This window comes from Eublepharis macularius, chromosome 9, assembly GCF_028583425.1.
Source record: "Eublepharis macularius isolate TG4126 chromosome 9, MPM_Emac_v1.0, whole genome shotgun sequence".
NCBI classification, from domain to species: domain Eukaryota; kingdom Metazoa; phylum Chordata; class Lepidosauria; order Squamata; family Eublepharidae; genus Eublepharis; species Eublepharis macularius.
In genome coordinates, this window is record NC_072798.1 from 105,077,748 (window position 1) to 105,099,795 (window position 22,048).

The 22,048-nt window shown below is 44.7% G+C and overlaps 1 protein-coding gene across 4 annotated transcripts in view; it reads left to right on the plus strand.

The window, feature by feature from the left end:
• SEPHS1 (selenophosphate synthetase 1) overlaps nucleotides 1-22,048 on the plus strand; it is a 52,829-nt gene that overhangs the window by 11,037 nt on the left and 19,744 nt on the right. For 3 of the 4 annotated variants that reach the window (XM_054988289.1, XM_054988291.1, XM_054988290.1), the window contains exons 4-5: nucleotides 1,711-1,818; nucleotides 21,123-21,277. In XM_054988289.1, the coding sequence (XP_054844264.1) occupies nucleotides 1,711-1,818; nucleotides 21,123-21,277 (263 nt within the window). The remainder of the gene's footprint in view (nucleotides 1-1,710; nucleotides 1,819-21,122; nucleotides 21,278-22,048) is intronic. The other variant, XM_054988292.1, reaches the window with a different exon arrangement.

Sequence of the window (22,048 nt, forward strand, 5' to 3'; positions counted from 1 at the left end):
GGGCAAATGATTCATTAACTTGTGTACAGTTGTGTTAGGAACAGCTTTCAAGTCCTCATTTGTGAGGGGGTGGACTTTGTTACAATTAGCATCATATTTTAAAAAATAGTGATATTAGACATTTACATTCTAAAATGTTAACACGGGTTGAAAAAAAATCAAACCTTGTACAAGTGTCTGCTGTATTACAGTTCTTAAATGGGGAAATAAATATAGATTGTGGGATCTCAGGCAAGCCATGCAACAAGCCAGTATCAAAGACTGTCAGAATTGAGGAAGTCTAAGGAAAGAGGGCTGAGCTGCAAACCTGTGGTTCAGTTCTGCCTGAGAAACATTGCCATATTCTTCATTGAACTTTGAACACCAGATTAATACGTTAAAACTTTTCAGAACATAATTAGAAAATGGCAGTTGGGTGTGAGTGTTGGGTATTACTGAAGCCAAACAGCTGATCTGCTGTTAGACCAGAGTTCTGTTTCCTTTTGGTTCTGAGTTAATATCTGTTGTTGTCCTCAAGAAAACAGAAACCAGCAGCTTGCTTGGCAAACGTTGAAGATAATGTTTAGGTTTTGATAATTCTAATATACAGATAGAAACTGACATACTCAACATTCCTTTACCTATCAGAGCCTATGCCTTATAAAGGAATACGTCTCAATTTTCAGCTGCTGTTGAATTCCATTGTACTTTAAGTACTATACTGTAGCATCAGTTCTTGGCAAATTGAGGCCAGTCCTCAGTATATTTACAGTGAAGTGAGTTGAATATATTGTTGCATCAACATCCATACAGTCCTGGCACACTTTGTTCATGTAATGTCCCAGATTCAGTACCCACAGTTAAAAGAATTTTTTGTGGTAGTGCTGCAAATGACCTCAGCCATAGACGTTGGAGAGCCGCTGCCAGCTGGGATGGATTGATCCGTTCTGACGCAGTATAGAACAATTTCTATTACGTTAGTGCTAAGCATAATATTAATCATATTCCTATATGTTTCTAGATGGCTTTTATTTTAAATCTCTAATGTTTGCATTATTCTAGTAGGACTATTTTGTCTTCAAGTAGGAAAGAAATTGCTGAAAAACACAATGGAGCAGAATCTAAATACATATGGTTAATCTCCTAGAATAACATTTTTGGTGTTTATGAAGATACTTCGTATTTTCATTGTAAGGTATTTTTAAAGTTAAAAACCTGTATCACTGAAGTGGGGGTGTCTGTTCTAGACAACTTCATGATGCCATAAGTAGATTGTGGAGTGAGGCATATGATAGCAGCTGACTTCTGATTTGCTGAGAAGTAGGCAGTTCATTTGTTTCCAAACGTACATAACCGCAAGTGCAAGTAACTAACTGAAATTCAATTCTGATCTAGATCCTCCATTGGGGTAAATCAAATCATTATATCAATACTGTTGCATTAATTTGAAGCCAGAAGTTCATGGGTCGGTTCTGAATAGAGTTGGCTGCTGAGCCTGTGATACAGAATGGTGTCATGTTTAGACTCTTCCAAGTATCGCTTCAAGTTAAATCCTTTTAAGTCTCTTTACTCCTTTCCTGGCTCTGTTGGTTTTTCTTTTGCTTCTTTCTTCTCTCCACCTCCTTTCCTCCTTGAGTAGGATCCTGGGGTGCATTTTGTTTTTGCTTAAGTTGTGCTCTGTGTTGATGGCATTATTTAAATAATGTGCATTCGGACTCTGCTTCTTTTCAGGGACGCATAGCATGTGCCAATGTTCTAAGTGATCTTTATGCTATGGGAGTCACAGAATGTGATAACATGTTGATGCTTCTTGGGATCAGTAATAAAATGACAGACAGGGTAAGTTCTGTAAATAATGTTGAGACATGATGCAAATGTGTTCCTGCAAATTGTATAGTGAATGATTTACATTATATTTGGGACATTTTTAAGAGAAGAAGCTGCATAAGTAATCTTTTGCAGTGCTACACACAGAAAGCAACAATTTCTGTGACTGGTTAATTTTCGTCCTGACTACCCTTTTGTCTTGCTATTGAATAGTGAGTTTCTCTCTCACTGGAGTGTGTAAGATAGCAGCAGCATAGTTACAAACAATTTTGTATGTTGTGTTGATAATGAGTTTACACCAGTGAAGGCGGTAGGATTTTCAAAATGTGTAGATCGTCATAATCACACAGACAACTGATAACAAAGAATGAAGTCCACAGGCTCCTGTAAAGTTCAGGAGTCATGGTGAAGGGACTGTGTGAAAGACACAGGCAAATAAGAATGGTATTGTATAGGAGCTAAGCAGATACAGAAACAGCAATGTAGGGTTTCTGTAATTCCCAGGATGGGTGTAATGCTCAGAAAAGGAAATACTGCTATAGATCTTTTTTCATTTCCTACTGCTTATCTAGCACAGTGGGTACTGTCAGAACAAGAGCTGGATTTGGGAATCCCTTGGTGCTAAACTTGAGTTTTTCTTCCAGTATATGAGGTGTGTGAGCATGTGTCATTTAGAGAAGAAATTCACTGTCGTATCTACTGTGCACTCCCATATGGGATCTGTGCAGGCCAGCTGCAGACGTTCTAAAGCTCCTAGAGGAAAAAGATGCTCAGCTAGCCTTTTCCCATGCTTTTCCCTCAGGCACGGTTACAAAAGGAAGGGCAAGAAAAAACAGACCAACGTCCCCGTATATTGAACCAATAGCAAAAGTTCACAACTTATACACCGTTTATCTGCCTAAGAAATTAGGCATCAATAATTATATAACAAAAAATGTTTCCAAAGAGGAACAAAGGAGCTGGACAAAATAATTGGCTCCTCACAATACACTGGAGCCTACACAATGATACCTATTGTAATTGCTAAAGAAGTCCATACTGGAGCTTTTTAAAATACACTGTGACTCCTGGCCAATGAAAAGAGTCCATATGATGATGGTGATATGTTGCCAAAGACATGAATAGCCAGTAATTTTCCCAACAGGATTCCGGGTATCCTCCTGTTTCAAAGTTTCTTGATCACGGGAATTAACTGCAAAAAATCACATACATGATATGGCAATCTATATTCTCATAAACTATTGCATTCTTGCCCCCAAAGATACTCACTCCTTTACAGCTTGACAAAAGTTCCCGACTGTATTCCTTGCTTGGTCAAAAGCTGTTAACTAGTATCCTAATTACAGAGTATTTAAGGATCCTGTGATATGAAGTCTTAAAGCTCCCCAACTCCTCAGTCACAATAACCATATAGTCCTTATCCCGTTAGCATGTGCAAACAATTCAAACAAAGCCCGAGTAATCAATACATGAATTGAGCCCTAATGGCCCTAAACAATTCAACTCAAAGGTCAAAAAGGCTTCTCTTCTCCTGAGTTCTTTATTTAGATCCTTAGATCTGTCTGTCTTAAGTACCTCCAGGACCAAGTATCTAAATTCCCTTTCATTCCTGTGATGCTCAAGGAAATGTGGCGTGAGGGGTGCTTCCCTCTGATCATTTCTAATACGAGAAATGTGTTCTTGAATGTGTATTTTGACAAGTCTACTCGTACTGCCAACGTAAATACGTGGGCAAGTGCATTCAATAATGTAGACCACCCCACTAGTGCTGCATGTGGAAAAATGTCTGAGGGAAATTTCCCTGCCTGAGGAGGTGACCTTGAAAATAGACCCTATAAGCTGCCAAGTTGCATACATTGCATCTTCCACACCGGTGATGTCCTACTGGTCTCTGAGTATCAGCCTCAATATTGACAAAGCAAGAATGAACCAACTTGTCTCTAAGGTTTGCCGTGCGGCGAAAACCTGTGGTTGGTAACTGTGCACACCCCGGTATATGGCTCACAATGTGCCAATGTTTCTTTATGATATTGCTGATGCCCTTGGCCAAGTGGGTATAGTCCACTGCCCATCTCAGGGATGCATCCATCTTTAACTTATGGTCTCTAAACAAGTCTGATCTGCACCGCACAGTTGCCCTCTGCTCTGCCTTCCTGACCACCTCTGCTGGATAGCCTCTCAAGAGGAAATCTCTACTTAAGGACTCCTTGGCAGACCAGAAATCCTCAGGATGGGTGGCGTTTCTTTTCAACCTTAAATACTGACCATAGGGCAAATTGTGCCGAAGATGATGGGGGTGGTAAGAAGAGGAAGTGCAAGTAAGAGTTTCTGTCTGTTATCTTCTTAAAGGGGCGAATGCCAATTGTTTTAGATTCTATTCTGAAGGTGACAATGTCCAAAAAGCTGACACAGTCGGTACTGCTAGTTGATGTAAATTTGATATTCAAATCAATACTATTCATCCATGCTACAAATTCATCAATGGATGTGCAATCAAGATAAACACAGTATATGTCGTCAATGTACCTTTTAAATAGTTCAATCTTGGAATGAAAAGGATTCACCCTGGCATTCAAAATATAATCAGCCTCCAGTTTGGCCATAAATAAGTTGGCAATGGAAGGTGCCGCTGTGCATCCCATTGCAACTCCCTTAACCTGGTAAAAGAAGTCACTCTGGAATTGGAAGTAATTGTTCTCAACAAAAATATCTACCAAGGATAGGAGAAATTCTACAAGGTCATTGTGAAGGTCTGTGTGACATAATGCCAGTTTCACCACATTCCTAATCTCCCCATGAGGGATCGATGTATACAAGGCAGTCACATCCATAGTAAGCATGATTGCCCCAGGAGGTAACATTTTCCCCTCAATTAATTTAATAAACTCCCGTGTGTCCTTCATATATATTGGCATAGTGGTCACAGCAGGTTGTAAATAGTGATCCACAAATTGGGCAAGAGGCTCCAGAATCGAATTACTTGTGGACACAGTGGGCCTGCCCGGAGGGGGATGACCCCCTTTATGAATTTTAGGTAATATATAAGAACAAGGTACACGGGGATAGGAATTAATCAAAAACTTACTAATGTCTGTGGTAATGACCCCCAGAACAAGGGCTTCTTCCACTGCCGCTTTGATAATGCTCATGATATGGGGGGTGGGATTTGAACTGATCCGACAATAACTCGTGGTGTCATTCAACTGGCGATGCACTTCAGCAAGGTAATCTCTTGTGTCCAAAATAACAATGCCACCCCCTTTATCGGCAGGCTTGATCACGATATTCCTGTCTGATGCTAAAAGGCAGGGCAAGCTGCTACCTCCCTCAGTTCTTCTTTTGCTGCCACTGAAGAAGGATGTCTCTCCTTTCCGCTCATCAGATACATCATGCTTTATGTGAGTTTGGACTGTTGGTTTTATGGCATCAAAGGCCCTCTTTGAGAAGTGTTCCCATTATGGAACAAAGATGGCCCAATCGGATGGACACAACAAACACCTCTTCTATCTGGGTGAAGGCCATGACAACTTGGGTGTACGGTTTGCAGACAATTCAGTCCTGAAGGGCTCTGCTGTCTCAGATCGCAGTGCCATGGATAAAGAACTGCAGTGCCTAGAATGGGCCTCCTTGGTTCCGCCAGTAGGTTCAGCAGCTGACACAGCTCAAAAACACCAGGTGTTTCCAGCTGCATCTTCCTTGGTTCCACTACAGTGCCAGTCAGAGCTGCCTGCTAAAAAGGCTAAGCTCAAGTTGAAGCATGTCGGTAAACCCTCAACAAAATTCTGTTTGGGTCCCAACCACCTTGGTTCCATCAAGTCCATCCAAGGTTCCAAGAAACCCATCTCCAACTCCCAGATGTCACTCTGCTTCAGTTCCATTTCTCTCAGAGGGTGAACTTCCTGAAGTCACCGAAACATCTACAGCCATTTTTCCACTGCCGCTCTTTCCGATACTGCCTGTTGAAAAGCAGAGAGGTTCCTCGGTTCCATCTGATAACAACAATCAACTGAAACTGGTTCATTGTCAAAGACACCATCGGTTCCATTACTCTCCATATGGTTCCCCTTATCATTACTATGCATACAGATATGAAGGCTTGCCAGGTATGTACCAGCCTCTCATTACTTCTTCCATGACAAAGACCCCTATGTATTCGTTCACTTTAACCAAGGCAACAAACACAGTCTGCATCGGTTCCTACTATGGTTCAAGAAGACTACACTGCTCCAGAACCGACACTGAACCATGCTTCACAGTCTGGTGAGTTCAGATTTTGCATCAGAACCACCTCCACCAAAATTCCTTACTGAGGATTCTGCCATTTCTCTGAGTGAGTGTCTCTGCCTGTACACCAAGCAGTTAGTTTGGATGGAGATCCTCTTTATTCACTCACCTGCCAATTCCATTGTCACTGAGTTTCTCCAAGGAAAAGGCCTCCAAAAATACCTTCCTGGTATTTCATTGTGAACAAAAAGTCAGGGGACTCCCACCCCACTTACAGATCTCTGTTCCCTAAATAAATTCATTTTTTTCAAGAAGTTTAAATTGTTGTTGAAGGATGTTCTACCCCTGTTGAAAGCTCAGGTTTGGTTCGCTACTATTGATTTAAAGGATGCATGTTTTTATGTTCCAATAAATGTTCACATCAGAAATTCCTTTGACTCCAATGTGGCTTCAAAAAATACTAATACAAGATTCTCCCTTTCGGTCTCTCCTCTCCTCTCCTCTCCTCTCCTCTCCTCTCCTCTCCTCTCCTCTCCTCTCCTCTCCTCTCCTCTCCTCTCCTCTCCTCTCCTCTCCTCTCCTCTCCTCTCCTCTCCTCGTATCTTTACAAAAGTCACAGCAGTAATGAGGAGCAACCTCAGGGGAAAAGGGTGTACCATTTTTCCCTGTCTCGATGGCTGGGTTCTAGTTGGGCCAAACCCAAAGAAGCTCTGATTCTTATCATCCTCTATCAAGTGGGTCTCACAGTCAGTCTGGAGATGTCATCCCTGATTTGTGGGGGCAGTACTAGACTCCTTTCAAGCTCTTGCCTTCCCCATTCTAGACAGTATAACAAAATTTCTCTCACCATGAACAAGGCCCTTTCATACAGACACCAAAGTGCAAAACAAATTCAGAGGCTGTTAGGTTTTATGGCCTTTTTGACTCTCATAGTTCCATTCACTAGTCTAAGGCTTCGTCCCCTTCAACACTGGTTTGTCAGAGTCCTCCATCCACACTGCTAGAACCTGTACAAACGAGTCTCAATCCAGAGATTCATCCACAGGTCCCTAAAGCAATAGAGTGACAATCAGAACCTCTTCGTGGGTGCCTCATTTGGTTCTCCCCCTATACAAATCCAGATCAACACAGATGCATCTCTGTCAGGTTGGGGGCTTGTTCTGGGATCACTCAGGTAAAGGGAGCGTGGTCCCCCCAGGAATAGTCTATGTATATCAATGGCTTTGAACTCAGGCCAATAAGTTAAGCTCTGAAGGCTCTGGATTGCTTAGTAGAGGGCAAGAATGTACAGAGGGCACAGAATCACAGAGTTGGAAGGGGCCATACAGACCTTCTAGTCTAACCCCCTGCCCAATGCAGGATGAGCCTAAAGCATCCCTGACAAATATTCATCCAGCCTTTTCTTGAAAACTGCCAGTGAAGGGGAGCTCACCACCTCCCTAGGCAGCTGATTCCACCTTTGAACTACTATGACTGTGAAAAAGTTTTTCCTAATATCCAGCTGGTACCTTTCTTCATGTAATTTAAGCCCGTTGCTTCGAGTCCTATCCTCTTCTGCCAACTGGAATAGCTTCTTCCCTCCTCCAAATGACAGCCTTTCAAATATTTAAAGAGAGCAATCATGTTCCCCCTCAAATCTCCTCCAAACTAAACATTCCCAAGGCCCTCAGCCTTTCCTGGTAGGGCTTAGTCTCCAAACTCCTGATCATCCTCGTCGCTCTCTTCTGCACCCTCTTGATTTTGTCCACATCCTTTTTGAAGTGAGGCCTCCAGAACTGCACAAAGTACTCCAGGTGCAGCCTGACCAAGGCAGTATAGAGAGGGACTATGACCTCCTGTGATTTTGATGCAGTGGCCCTTTTGATACAACCCAAGACTGAGTTTGCCTTTTTTGCCACAGCATCACACTGACTGCTTATATTTAGTTTACAGTCTACTCTTACCCCAGGATTTCTTTCACATACAAGGACAAGATGGCGGTGTGGACAGGAGCTGGTTTGTTAGCTCCTGCTGTCCTTTTAACCCCTTGTTTTATATAGGTTATATAGGTTTCCCTGCTATTTTATTGTTATTTTTACTAGCAGCAGCTAATTTTATCAGCATTAGTTTTTGTCATTAGCATTAGCTAACTTGACAAAGCTGCTATCCCTATTTTTTGCTGTTTTACTGTTTTTACCCGTACTTGTATCCCTCGCCCATTCAGTGGAGTGGAGGAGGTGGAATGGAGGAAGAACGGAGAAGAGTGACTAGCAGAATACCAACAACAATCTGGGGTGCAGAGGTGGAGGAGGTGTGGAGCGGACTAGCAGAATAACAACAACAACTAACTGACCTATGGAATAGCTAGAGTGATTAGACCAGCCTGTGGAGCAGACTGGGGGGCAACATAAGAGCCAGAGTGAATGAGGCCGAGTGAGGTGGAGCCCCTTTCTCCTCCCCTGAAACCGTATGAGAACAACTGGGGCATGAGTAAAGCCAAGCGAGAGCAAAGCTAAGTGAAATGGACTATTTTAATATCAGACTCCACGCCTGAGCCAAGTACCAAGCTGAGTGCTGTGTTGAGCTAGGTTATCTGTCGCCGAGAGTATGACTGGGTTGAACAACACACACCCCGACGTACAGCCATACACACGAGTGGCCATCTGATGCCGAGCTGAGCTGAGTGGTAGGATGGCTGGCTGCTGACTGCCCAGTTCTGTCAGCCACCTGATTGCCCGGACGCCAGGAGGCTTGAGGCCCCCTAGGTGGCTCTGGAGGTTCAGGAGCTGGCATGCTGGGGAGTTGGAGTCAGAGGGCGGTGTCTAGGAGAGGCACCTGGCTGACCGATGGGGGGAGTGGAGTGGAGAGGAGAGAGCAGGCTGCTCGAGCCAGTGAAATTGGGCTACAGAGAAGAAGGCTTAAGGAGCGTAGCGTGAGACCAGAACTGGGCCTGGATGGTGGGCATGGTGCTTTGTTGTGCCCGTCCACACCTGTTTGGGAAGCTGGGAAAGCATACCCCGGATTGCACTTGAAAGACTATTGGAAGCAGACCTAGGAAATCAGGCTGCCCCATTGCATTAGAGCTGGAACTGTGGGTTGCTCTTCAGATTGGGTGAGGGATCGTGGACTTATTAATGGCTGCAAGTTGAAAACTTTTCTCCGGGGGTCATTGGAATTTTGTATTGGCCTCCTAGAGGATGATCGATTAGCCTCCTAGAGGATGAAGAAGGGCTAATGCCCATTTAATTAGTGATAATTTAATTAATTCCATGCAGGTGTGAATTTGTGGAAGGGGTGATGTAATTAAATTGGGATTGAAATGAATTCTGTGCCTGATAAATGTGATTGGGGGTATGGGAAATATGAGTATATTGAGACTCATATTGATGTAATTGAGGGGAACCGAGTTTCTGTTGCTGTGTTGTATTGTGGTAGGGTATGTTAGGGGATGGCGGTTGTGGGGTTCGGGTGAGAGAGGAGACTGGAATGGAGCTGGGGATCCCAGTGTGTTGGGGTCGAGGGAGGTATTAAAGCGGGGCACGGTTTTGGAAGGGAAGGCCCCGGAGACGTGGTAGGGCTTGGTGCCCTTCCAACCTTCGTCCCATCCTGAGGCATGCTGGTTGTGAGGATAGGAGGATGAATTACCTCCCTCTGGCACTGCTGTTGTGTAATGCCAGGTCCATCAACAATTAGACCAAGACACTGCAAGATTTCATTCCAGTGGAAAATGGGGACCTGGTGTGCGTGACTGAAACCTGGGCGAGGGATGGCAGAACAGTTGCTTTGAAAGAACTGGCTCCCTCAGGTTTCTCGGTCCTTCATCAGGCCCAGACAGATGGTCGGGGGGGGGCAGGAGTGGCTATTCTCATTCGGTAGTCTTTCTCCTTCAGGCCACTCCCCGCACCAAAGATCACCGGCATTGATTGTGTTGGCCTGTTGTGGGATGCTGAAGACAGCTTGGCTATTTGTCTGGTATACCGACTGGCTAGCGCACCAGCAGCTACCCTGTCGAGCTGGTTGGAGGTGGTGGCGGGGTGGGCTTTGGAGCACTCTAAGCTATTAGTCCTGGGTGACTTCAGTGTCCATGTGGATGATGATGCCTCCTCACAGGCTGCGGACCTGGTATCATCCATGGCAGCACTAGGGCTGTCCCATTTTTTTCCAGCTCCCATGCACCAAGCGGGCCGCACGCTAGATTTGATCTTTGGGATGGGGATTCAGGTGGACCTTGATGCCACTGAGGTGGTGCCCTGGTCGGACTACTTTGTCCTGAAGGCCTATCTGGGAGTGCCAGCCCCTTCCTGAATAGGCAGTGAGCTGGTTTATGCTCACCCACAGAGACTAAGGGATCCAATTGGTTTCCAGAATGTTCTGCGGGATCCGATGCCTCCTGGCGCTTCGTTAGATGTCCTGGTGGAGGACTGGCATGGCCGTCTCTCCGAAGCCATCAATGAAATCCTGCCCCCCCCCCGGTTGCCTTCTCCATTCCCGTGCCAGACTAGCCCCCTGGTACACGGAGGAGCTACGATGGTTGAAGCAGGAGCTGAGATGGCTGGAACGAGTATGGCAGCGGAATCAGAGTAAAGAAGTAAGATCATCTCATAGAGCATTTGTGAAAGCCTATGAGGTGGTTGTGAAGGTGGCAGAGAAGTAGTAGTATGCCACCTCCATAGTGTCTGCTAGCTCACGCCCGGCGAAATTATTTCAAGTTGTTCGGTCCTTGGTCTTCCTCTCGCAGGGAGACTGCCAAATTAGAAATTAGGCTATTAGCTGTGAGACTTTTGGGAGCTTTTTTGCAGATAAAGTCTTGTCTCTGCTGTGATCTGCTGGCCACGGTTGATACAGTAAGGTAACTGGAGACCTCTTGGCTGTCTTCTGGCCCAATCTTGGATCACTTCGGTCTGGTCTCCCAGGAGGATGTTGACAGGATCCTGTGGCTGGTGTGGACCACTACATGCCCCTTGGACCGCTGCCCCTCGTGGCTGGTTAAGGCCAGTATCGATGGGCTGAGGGCCCCGTTGGAGGCCATTATTAATCTGTCACTGAGCTTCGGGGTTTTTCCTGGGGCATTAAAGGAAGCCGTAGTGAGGCCTCTCCTGAAAAAGCCAATTTTGGACCCCTCCGATCCGTCCAGTTACCGCCCACTTTTGAACCTCCCATTTCTGGGTAAGGTGATTGAGCGAGCGGTGGTGGAGCAGCTGCAGGGTCTCCTGGAAGATGCATTGATCCTGGACCCATTCCAGTCCAGTTTCCACCTGGGCCACGGGACTGAGACAGTGTCGGTTGCCCTCACAGACGATCTCTGTAGGCATCTGGATCAAGGCAGGTCAGCGCTGCTGGTGTTACTAGACTTCTCAGCAGTGTTCTACACAGTGGACCATGAATTGTTGACCCACCGCCGTGCCGATGTGGGGATTCAAGGGACTGCCTTGCAGTGGCTTGTCTCTTTTCTCCACGGCCGGGGACAGAGAGTGGCACTGGGGGAGAGGTTATCTGCGCACCAGTCCTTGGTGTGCGGAGTCCTGCAGGGGGCGTTACTCTCCCCATTGTTGTTTAATCTCTACATGCGCCCTCTCACCCAGCTGGTACGGTGTTTCAGACTGGGTTGCCACCAATATGTGGATGACACCCAGTTGTACCTGTTGATGGACGGACGGCCTGGCTCTGCTCCTGATGCCCTAATTAGAGCATTGGGAGCCATGTCTGGATGTGTGAAGCAGAGCAGACTGAAGATGAACCCCACAAAGACAAAGATCCTGTCCTTGGGCCATTGTGGGGGTAGATATGGGGATCCAGCTCCTGGCCTTTGATGGGGCACCACTTGTGCCCGCTCCATCGGTCAAGAGCCTTGGTGTGACGCTGGACTCCTCCTTGTCAATGGATATCCAGGTCAAGGCAGCTGCCCGAACTGCCTTTTTCCATCTCAGGCAGACCAGGCAGCTTGCCCCCTATCTCTCAACCCATGACCTAATGACAGTGATCCATGCAACGGTCATCTCCAAATTAGACTACTGTAACTCGCTCTGTGCAGGGCTTCCCTTGGGTCTCACCCGGAAACTGCAGTGGGTCCAAAATGCAGCTGCTCGTGTCCTGACAGGAATTTCTTTCAGGGCACATGTGACTCCAACTCTGCAGCAGCTGTATTGGCTCCCCGTGGAGTTCCAGATCAGGTTCAAGGTTTTGGTTCTGACCTATAAAGCCCTAAACAGACTGGGACCAGCATACCTGAGGGACCGCCTCTCTCCGTATGTACCTCGGAGAGAGCTCAGATCTGCAGGTAAACACCTACTGGTGGTCCCTGGTCCCAGGCTCGGCTGGCCTCAACCAGGGCCAGGGCATTTTCGGTCCTGGCCCCAACCTGGTGGAACTTTCTGTCGGAAGATACTCGAACCCGCCAAGATCTTGTATCTTTTCAGGGGGGCTGTAAGACAGAGTTGTTCCGCCAGGCATATGGCTGAGGCCAGCATGGGATCCATCTAATTAGCCTCCCTGCCAGTCTCCGACCAGTGGGGGGGGCATATGGTCCATCTGTCCCCCCCATGCTTAGGGAGAGTTTCAACAACTTACGTCTCCACCCTTTTCTTCCCTTTTTTCCTTTGTGTATGGTGGGCAGGGAAAGGGGGAAGGGTGCCCCATCTGGAATACTGAAACTCATGTTGTACTTAGATGGTAACCCGCCCTGAGCCTGCTTGCAGGGAGGACAGGCTAAAAATCTAATCAGTCAATCAATTAGTACTACCCAGAAGTGTATCCCCCCATCCAGCATTTGTGCTTCATATTTTTGTGGCCCAGATGTAATACTGTGCACTTATCTATGTTGAATTGCATCCTGTTCACAACTGCCCACTTCTCCAGAGTATTTAGGTCTTGTTGAATTGTAACTCTTATCTTCTTGGGTGTTTGCCACTCCTCCCAATTTGGTATCATAAGCAAATTTAATGAGTAGTCCATTTACCCCTTCATCCAGATCATTGATAAAAATATTGAAAAGTACCCAAAACCGAGCCCTGTAGCACCCCACTGGACACCTCCCTCCAATCTGATGAAACGCCCTTGACCACCACTCTTTGGGTGTGGTCCTCTAACCAGTTCCCTATCCACCAAACTGTCCTACAGTCCAGTCTGCAGTCTTCCAGTTTACCCATTAGAATGTCATGGGGAACCTTATCGAAAGCTTTGTTGAAATCCAGGTAAAACACATTGACAGAGTTCCCACGATCCAGTAAGCTCGTCACTCGATAAAAGAAGGAAACCAGGTTGGTTCATCAAGATCTGTTGCGGACGAATAAGCGATAATGCTCATTGTTGGTGGAAGTGCCAGTATGTAACAGAGTTCTGGAATAAGGTTTTAGTTCAGATTGCATTAATAACCAACCATGAGATACCTATGAAACCAGAAATTATCTTTTTGGATGTTTGGGGAACTCAGGAAATACCATCCATTAGAAAGGATTTAATAACAACGTTTCACGTAGCTAAAACATCATTGGCTTTGCATTGGAAATCTAAATCAATCCCCACAATTAATACATGGTTTAACGAAGTCTGGGATTTACTATTGATGGAGAAAATAACTGAAAAATTATATCTTCAAACTAATCCAACAGGTACTTCAAACTTCGACATTAAATGGGAACCTTTTTTAGAATTTTTATCTAAAAACGAACTTCTATTAACAAAGTTAAAATAACATGATATTGTAGATATTGAAATGCGGTTATGGTGAGCTTCTTTAGTGGAACTTTATTTTTACGATAATGCTTTTAATTTACGGGTTATCTTTTAACTTTATACTTTTGTAATTGACAAAACTATTTTATAAACATAATGATATCTCTGTATTAAGCGACAGAGGATATTTTGTATTACTGGATAGTTATAAACGTTATATTGTTATATATACAAATAATAAAAAAGTTACTTTAAAAAAAAAAAGATCTGTTGGGGACAAAACCATGTTGAATTCCCCGGATCACTAAGCGGTCCTTCAGATGCTTACAATTCGATCCCTTTAAAATCTGCTCTAATATCTTCCCAGCAACAGAAGTCAGACTTCTTCCCTTTCTTAAAGATTGGGATAACATTCGCTCTTCTCCAATCTTGTGGCACATCCCCAGTCCTCCAGGAGGGCTTGAAGATGATAGACAGAGGCTCTGCAAGTTCTCTAGAAAGTTCTTTCAGCACTCTTGGGTGCACCCCATCCGGCCCAGGGGATTTGTATTCATCCAGTGCAACCAGGTGCCTCTCCACAACCACTCTGACAATGTCAACTAACCACCCAGGTGTCCTGTCATGTCTTCTAGATGGGCTTGAATTCTTCAGGGAGAAAACAGAGGCCAAAAAGTCCTTAAGCCTGTTTGCTTTTTCTCTGTCCTCCATCAGAGTTTCACTTTCTACTCACAGACAATACAACTGCCATGCATTACTTGAACAGACAGGGGCACAGCCTCCCTTGCTGTCTCTGAGGAATCCTCACTAATATGGGAATCAAATCAGTCTCTTTGCCGTACACAGCAGGCAAGATCAATTTCTGGCAGATGCCTTGAGTTGGCCCAAAGCTCAGAACTACCAATGGTCTATCCTTGGGAGAGTTCCTTTGCCCTATTTTTGCCAAGTGGGCCATCCATCCATAGACCTGTTTGCCACATAGGTCAACAGGAAATGTGCATGGAATTGCTCAAGGGCAGGGAAGGGAAAGGCCTCTCTCACAGGTGCCTTTCAGATTCCTTGGTCAGGCACCCTCTTGTACACATTCCCCACTCTGACTCTTGCGATGCTAATGCTCAGCAAGACGGTGAGGGAAGGTTTCTCGGCAATTGTAATAGCCCCTAAGTGACCAATGCAGGCCTGGTTTGCCACTTTGTTTCAAATGGTGAAGGCAGAATCCACCATTTCCCCCTAACCCAGACCTGCTTCAGGATGACGTGGTTCTCCACCGTAAACTGGGAACTCTAAAACTGACAGCCTGGTTTGTGTCTTCCCTGTATTAGTCTTTTCCTTCCCAGTTCAAAAGGTCCTGTTAGAGGCTAGAAAAGAAAAACATCCCTCTGGCCAAATGGAAAGATATTTTCTTTGGGCCAAAGAAAGTAATCAGAACCCTGTCTCTGCCTCATTGCCCTCCGTTTTACACTATTTGGTCCAATTAAAGGATCGAGGTTTGGCTAATTCCTCCGTAGCGTCCATTTCAGCCTGCCATGACAACATAAGTGGGAAATCTCTCTTTGCCCTGCCACAGTGCAAGTCCGTCCTTAGAGGCAAACGTAGATGCTTCAACATTCAGGCCGATTCCCCAGTGGAGTCTCTCCTTGATTCTCACTTCAGTCATACATAAACCTTTCGAGCCCTTAGCTACCAGCTCCCTTAAGGTACTGGCTACTAAAACAGCTTTTCTGGTGGCTATAACCCAGGCTAGGAGAGTGAGTGAATTGCAAGCCCTGAGATGTGACTCTCCTTTCATTACGATGTTCGCAGATAAGATTATTCTGTCCTTTTTTGCCACTTTTCACTTGAACCTGGACATTGCCTTACCAGTATTATTCCCTACACCTAAGGATGATGCAGAGGGAATTTTGTACATCCTAAATGTTAAATGTGCTTTGGGCTTCTGTTTGGACAGGACAGCTCCTTTCTGAAAGTCCCTAAACTCTTTTTCTCGTTTAACTGGCCAAAAAAGGGCCAGAAAGTCTCTGAATAGACTATTTCAAATTGGATGGTGTGGCTCATTAAGGCTTGTTATAAACAGTCTGAAAAACCATGCCCATTGCACATAAGAGCACATTCTATAAGGGCTCGATCTACCTTGTCAGCCTTCAACTGGGGCATCTCCTTAGTCGAATTGTTTAAGGCAGCCATCTGGTCAACGCAGTCCACATTCATCAACCATCATGCCAAGGCTGTGGCCAAGGCCATCCCGAAGAGTCTCTTCCATTAAAGAGCTTCATGCCCTCCCCCTGGGTGAGTTAGCTTGCTGTGGGACTGCTCAGAAGACACAATGATGAAAACAGGGTTGCACTTACCTGTAACTTGTTCATCGAGCAGTCTTCTGTGCAGGCACACATCTCTCCCTCCTTCCCCGCCCTGAGCTCCTTTTTCTTATTTTCCTCATGCACTGGCAGCTTAGAGAACTGAGGGAGGGAACCTCTTGCCCTGTCCTTTATATCTGAACCTGGGTGAAAAGCATGCGAAAAGGCTAGGCAAGCCTCTTGTGCCTTGGGAAGGCTTAGAATGTCCCTGGCTGGCCTACGCATGTGCAAATCCCATGTGTGCTTGCACAGAAGACCACTCGATAAACAACAGTTACAGGTAAGTGCAACCCTGTTTTTCAGGTCCTTAACCCTTCCTCTTCCTACTGCTGCTTCTCACTTCACCGGCAAACCTGGCCTTAGAACTAGGCTGGGGGGGGAAGCACCTGGGAGGGAGGGGGATGGGGAGAAAAGGGCTTTGGGAGGAATAGCAGCCGGCAAGAAATTAATCTCTCTCACACACACTTACACACACTTACACACACACACACACACACACAGAGTCTTTGCTTCTCACCTTCTGGTCTGTAGCTTATTTATAGCCCATCTTTCTCACTTAGACTCAAGGCTGATTTACAGAAAGAGGGGAAAATGTAATAATACAATACAGGACATTGAATGGACAATGCAATACGACTAGGAGCACAAAACTGAATGACAGTGCTAGCCATATGAATGTACAGTATGATGAAACTAGGAATACAAAATTGAGTGTTAATACCAATGCAGTAGGATTTGGAATACAAGACTAAATGAAGTTGTGAACAGCAGAAAACTGTCTAGGTAGGCGTTGTACACGTAATACAGAATGTGGGATTACAGAGGTACAAGGCAGTATCCACTCCCATATGAAGGTACCCTTCTTGACTGTTCTGTCCCACTACAGATCCAATTTCATTACAAGAATGCCCTCCTGAACGTTTCTGTTCTGCATGTTTTGTGGAATAGTGGTATGGGAGTGTTTATTATTATGTCTGTAATTCCACCCTTAGTCTGGTGATTCAGGCAGCCATCCTGGGCTAACAACCATGAATTCTTGTCAATACTTAAAAGCTGGAATGAACTGGAAGAATGTAAACATGCTGTGGCAAGATCAAAGTCTTACTCAGTTGTATTTCATCCTGGAATTGGTAATCAAGTAAATAATAGGGATTATTCTGAGTGGCGCTAAATGTTCCAAAAGAATTGTAATGATGAATGACTAGAACAGAACTGAAATGGGAGGCTAGTTTCTGTAAATATCTCTCTCCCCCCAGCTGTTTTTTTTTATTTAGGATGCAAAAAAACGGCCTATTGGTTTTGAATAAGTGTCTGTGTGAGGATGCTGTCTCTGGAGAACGTACTGTTTTCAGTGGGATGCACGTCTGCAGTTCGGGGATGTGCATCCCACAACATAACACCAGTACAATATTGGCAAAGGCAGTGAATATGTGGCATGCAAACCAGGCATAGGTGCCTGCTTTGCACAGGTTGCAGCACAATTTACATGAGATGCTCAGCCAGTGTAAAATGGCAGTGGGAGGTTCTTCTGCCTCACCAGCTTCATGTTTAGGGTGGGCCTTAATCTTTCTCCAGGATAGGCTGGATGGATGCCTTCTTTGGAATAATTGCCTGCTGTGGATAGAGAGATTTTTCTATGTAGTTTGAAACCATGAGGAGGAGGGGAAATGAACATTCTCACGGAAACCTGGAAGGTTAGGGGAAATTTCAAATATATACTATACTTATTTTTTTTAGGAATTTAAAGCATAAATTCCTTAGTTTTATTAAAACAGTAATTGCAAATATATCCAATATTAGAAAGAGCGCAGAAAGTTGTTGTACCCAAGTTTACCTTAGTTTTTGCCAGTTGGTGAAATTAGGAAAAATTGTACCAAAGCAAGAGCTTAAAATTGAAGCTATCAGCCTTCACGTTCAGAGGCAGTACATTTCTGAATAAAAGCGGCAAGGGAAGCAACTCAGCCTCCGTGCCCTGCTGGCCCTCCAGTGTAACTGGTTGACCACTGGGTGAGGCAGGATGCTGGACTAGATGGTCTGATCCAGCAGGGCTTCCCTTAGGTTCTTATTGTAATAGGCAAGTAGATTTACTTTGGTCTTCATCCTGTGAGCATGACCCAGGAACAGTGCAGTTCCTGTTTAGCAGAAGTGACAGTAAGGTACAAATACCTATCACAAGCAGGGCTCATTTCGAGGGGGAACGCACAGGAACGCAGTTCCGGCAGTTCCCCAAAGAGGTCACATGTCAGGTGGCCTTGCCCAACTGACTCTTTGCCATTTTGGGCCTGTTTCAGCCTGGATTGGGGCCGAAACGGCCTGGATTGGGCCTCTGATGAGTGGTGGATCACTCTCCCACTCAGCAGCGGCCCAATCCTGACCATTTTGGGCCTCTTTTCGGCCATTTTCAGGCCCCTTTTGCCATTTTGGGCCCAATTTCAGCCCTGAATGGCCAGGATTGGGTACAAAACAGCCAGGATAGACGGTGTCAGGGGGTGTGGCATATGCAAATCAATTATGCTAATGCCATGTTTCTGGCCAAGGGGTGTGGCATATTCTAATGAGCTATGCTAATGAGTTCCTCCAGCTCTTTTTCTACAAAATGACCCCTGATCACAAGCAACTGCTTCCAGCTCCTGTAAGAAAACTATTGGTAAATCTGGAAGTTAAGTTGAGCTAAATAAAAGTACTTGTGGGAGGGCACCTCTTGTTCCTCTCTCCATCTTATTCCTCTTTACTTTCTCCTGGTAAACCCAATATCCTCTCCCCTTTCCTTGCTTCCTTTGTCCTTTCCACCTACCAGTCTTCCCCTAGTCCTTACTGACAATTTTTTAAAAATTCATTTACACCCTGCCTTTCTCTCCAGTAGGGAGAGCAGTGTATATCATTCTTCTTTTCTCCTTTGTATTCTCACAGCAACCGTGTGAGGTAGGTTAGACTGAGAGTGAGTGGCCCATGGCCACCCATTCATGGCATAGTGGGTTTCCTAGAGTATTCTGAGCCTCTTGCCACTACACCATACTGACTTTTGTGCAGTGTCTTCTGTCAAATAGTTTAGAAGCCCCAGGTGGTTGCTGTTGGGCATGCGTGAGTCATGCAAAACATGTAGTAGTGAGTCACTTGGTTGTTGCTGCCAGGCCTGGGTCCGATTGAGTCCTCACTGTGGAGGAGGGGGAGCAGCAGTGGACTGGGAAGCCAACATGACCTCGGAACCTTGTCTCTTACTGAGAGAAACCAAGGCTTGAAGGCTGGCAGTATTGTTGTGGTTTCCTATCAACTCTGGTGGTGGTTACTCTAAGGGTATCAGTTTCTTAAAGCTACATGTGCTGCTTTTATAATGTGGGAGGTTTGTCCTCTAGGGTATTTCTTTTTTCAGATTTTCCTTCAAGTCCCTCCCACTTAATAGTCTGTGGGTTTTGTTTAGGTTCATACTTAGCAGCCCCACTCCCCGCAGGCAGGCATGAGGCTCACCTGTCAAGGCAGCATCTTGTTTTTGTGAGCAGCATCCCAAGGAGAGAGAGCCCTTATGTTATCTATCAATAAACTCTGTTGGTGGGACAGGGGAATGAGACCCTCTCCCACACCTGCTAATCAGGTCTTTGCAAGAGACCTATCAACTTTGGAAATGTTTGCAAGAGAGATTTCAATCATAGGCTGTAATTCAAAAGACACTTCCCTGTGAGTAACCACTATTGAATAACATGGAGCTTACATCCATGCATCCTTGGTTTGTTTTGCTGTGCTACTCAAGTGTGGTCTGTCTCCCACCCACCCCGAATCAGGGCACTTGGGATCACTGTGAGGGAAAGTGCTGGGGTGGGGGTGGGGGTCTATTCACTCAGTCAAACTTGATAAAAGCCCTGGAAGACTTCAATCATACTCTGAAATTCTAAAGGCACTTCCCTAGGAGTATGTGCTAGGAAACATGGCACCAAAGGTAATAATTTATTGGCACTCAAAGAAAAATTGAACAGACAGCAGGATTATTTTAATGTTGCTGCCACCCCCCCTTTCCCTTAGCCAGCCATTTTCTCGCCATGTGCACCTGCTGACACGCACCTTCAGGTTCTGTTCCTTTTGTCATTGCGCATGTAGTGTGACTGAAGGAAGCCCTGGTGTGTCAGTGGTTTGGAGGGAAGACTGTGTTCTGTGTAAGTTTGGTGCCGTTCAGTGCAAGAACTGCTGCCCCCAAAGAGCCTGGAAGCTTGCATTGCAAAGAACGGGGCCAAAATTCACGATGAAAGGAACCAAATGGATTAGATCTGAGCTAGGAATGCCCCAGCTGGAAAAATGCAGTAACAGTCCCCGGATCCCAAAATGAAATGGAAATTTTTTCAGTGCACATCCTAATGTCCATTATAGAAACTCTGAATATGTGGTTGTCTTCTCCCTTTAGCATGTAATGCCTGCTGAGTGAAGGGAGAGACATCAGAAAGTGATTCACTATTAACTTGACTAACACATGAAGAAAAAAATGGCCAAGAAAGTACATACCACAACAGGAGGTGAGGGTAGGGAGCAAGCTTTAATGCTCATCTCAGAACTGAGGTATGGCAACAGCCTTGTATCTGGCTAAGTTGCCTTTTCATACTGTTTTACATGCAAATATATTCTGCGTGTTACTTTGGCACATCAAGCAGCTTCAGAAATTTACTTTAATCTGGAGTTTACCATTGTAGGCTGTTCACTTGCCCAGCTATTGTTTGCAGTTTCACATAGATGCTTCATGGGGAGAGGAGCGAAGAAGGCAAGGACTCTTAATTACCATGTGATAATTTGTATCCTACCAGTTTATTGCTTTATCTTCTATAGCAATCATCTTTGCCTTTTAAGAATATTGCATCTTGCATGCTCGTTCTGTAGGCAGAGGCTTGAATCCTTGAAATAACTGACGTATTCTCTTGTTTATTTGTGTTCTTGGGGAATGGCTTGGACAAGAAAGCAACTATTGTTTTCACTTGGAAACTGCAGTTAACAAGCTATAGATTGATTCTCTAGAAAGATGCTGGTTATTTGCTGTAATATTCTGATAGCAACTTTTTTTCTGTTAAGGATGAGACAAACATTTGATTTTTCTACTTGCCTTTTGATCTGTAGGAAAGGGACAAAGTGATGCCTCTTGTTATACAGGGTTTCAAAGATGCAGCGGAAGAGGCAGGAACGTCAGTGACTGGTGGTCAAACGGTGCTCAACCCTTGGATCGTTTTAGGAGGAGTGGCTACGACAGTCTGTCAGCCTAATGAATTTATAATGTGAGTTGAAGTATTAATCCAGTGCAAAAGGTACTGAATTAAAAGGTGAAGTTACTTCTAAAAGTACGGATAGTTAACATTTTCTAACTGCAGTTTTTAAATACAACCAACTGAAAGGTGTCTGTTCTGTGGATGGTAGTATGTTAATACATTTTTGTATTTTGTAGATTTATTTTTAAAATTAAATATTTATATCCTCAACTTTATCCTGAGCATCTCAGGATTAGTGTTTATAAATCTTACAAGGGTTATAAATCTAGGTTAAAAAAAAATAGTTGCGTAGTGTAGTTACTTCTAAAATCCTGAGTAGTGTCCTATCTGTAACATTATTTATGAGATGGGCACAAGTGTTTGTTAGCTTTGCATTACTGGATATTAATGATGAATGTCTGAGCCATTAAAGATCTTGTCTGCTTTTAACATTCTAAAATAGAAGCTTACTTTTTTCTTGATGCATGCAGCTTCAGGTTAAGAACTATAGTTATATATTCTTGATGTGAATACTGATTGAGTGCGGAAAACTGTAATTTGTAGAAAAAGGCCATTGGATGATACATTTTGATGACGCCTGGAAAGTCATATTAATAAACAACCCAGCAGTTGCCATTTTGTTCACCCATCTGTTATAGTACATTGCGTTCTGTAATGAATATTGGAATAGAAAGCATTCCTTTCCACCAAATCCCAGAGTCTTTCGTGACTCCAGTTGTTAATCATCAGAATCTGTGGCATGAAAATATTCTTAAGGTGGCCATGCTGTTGAAGCCTAGC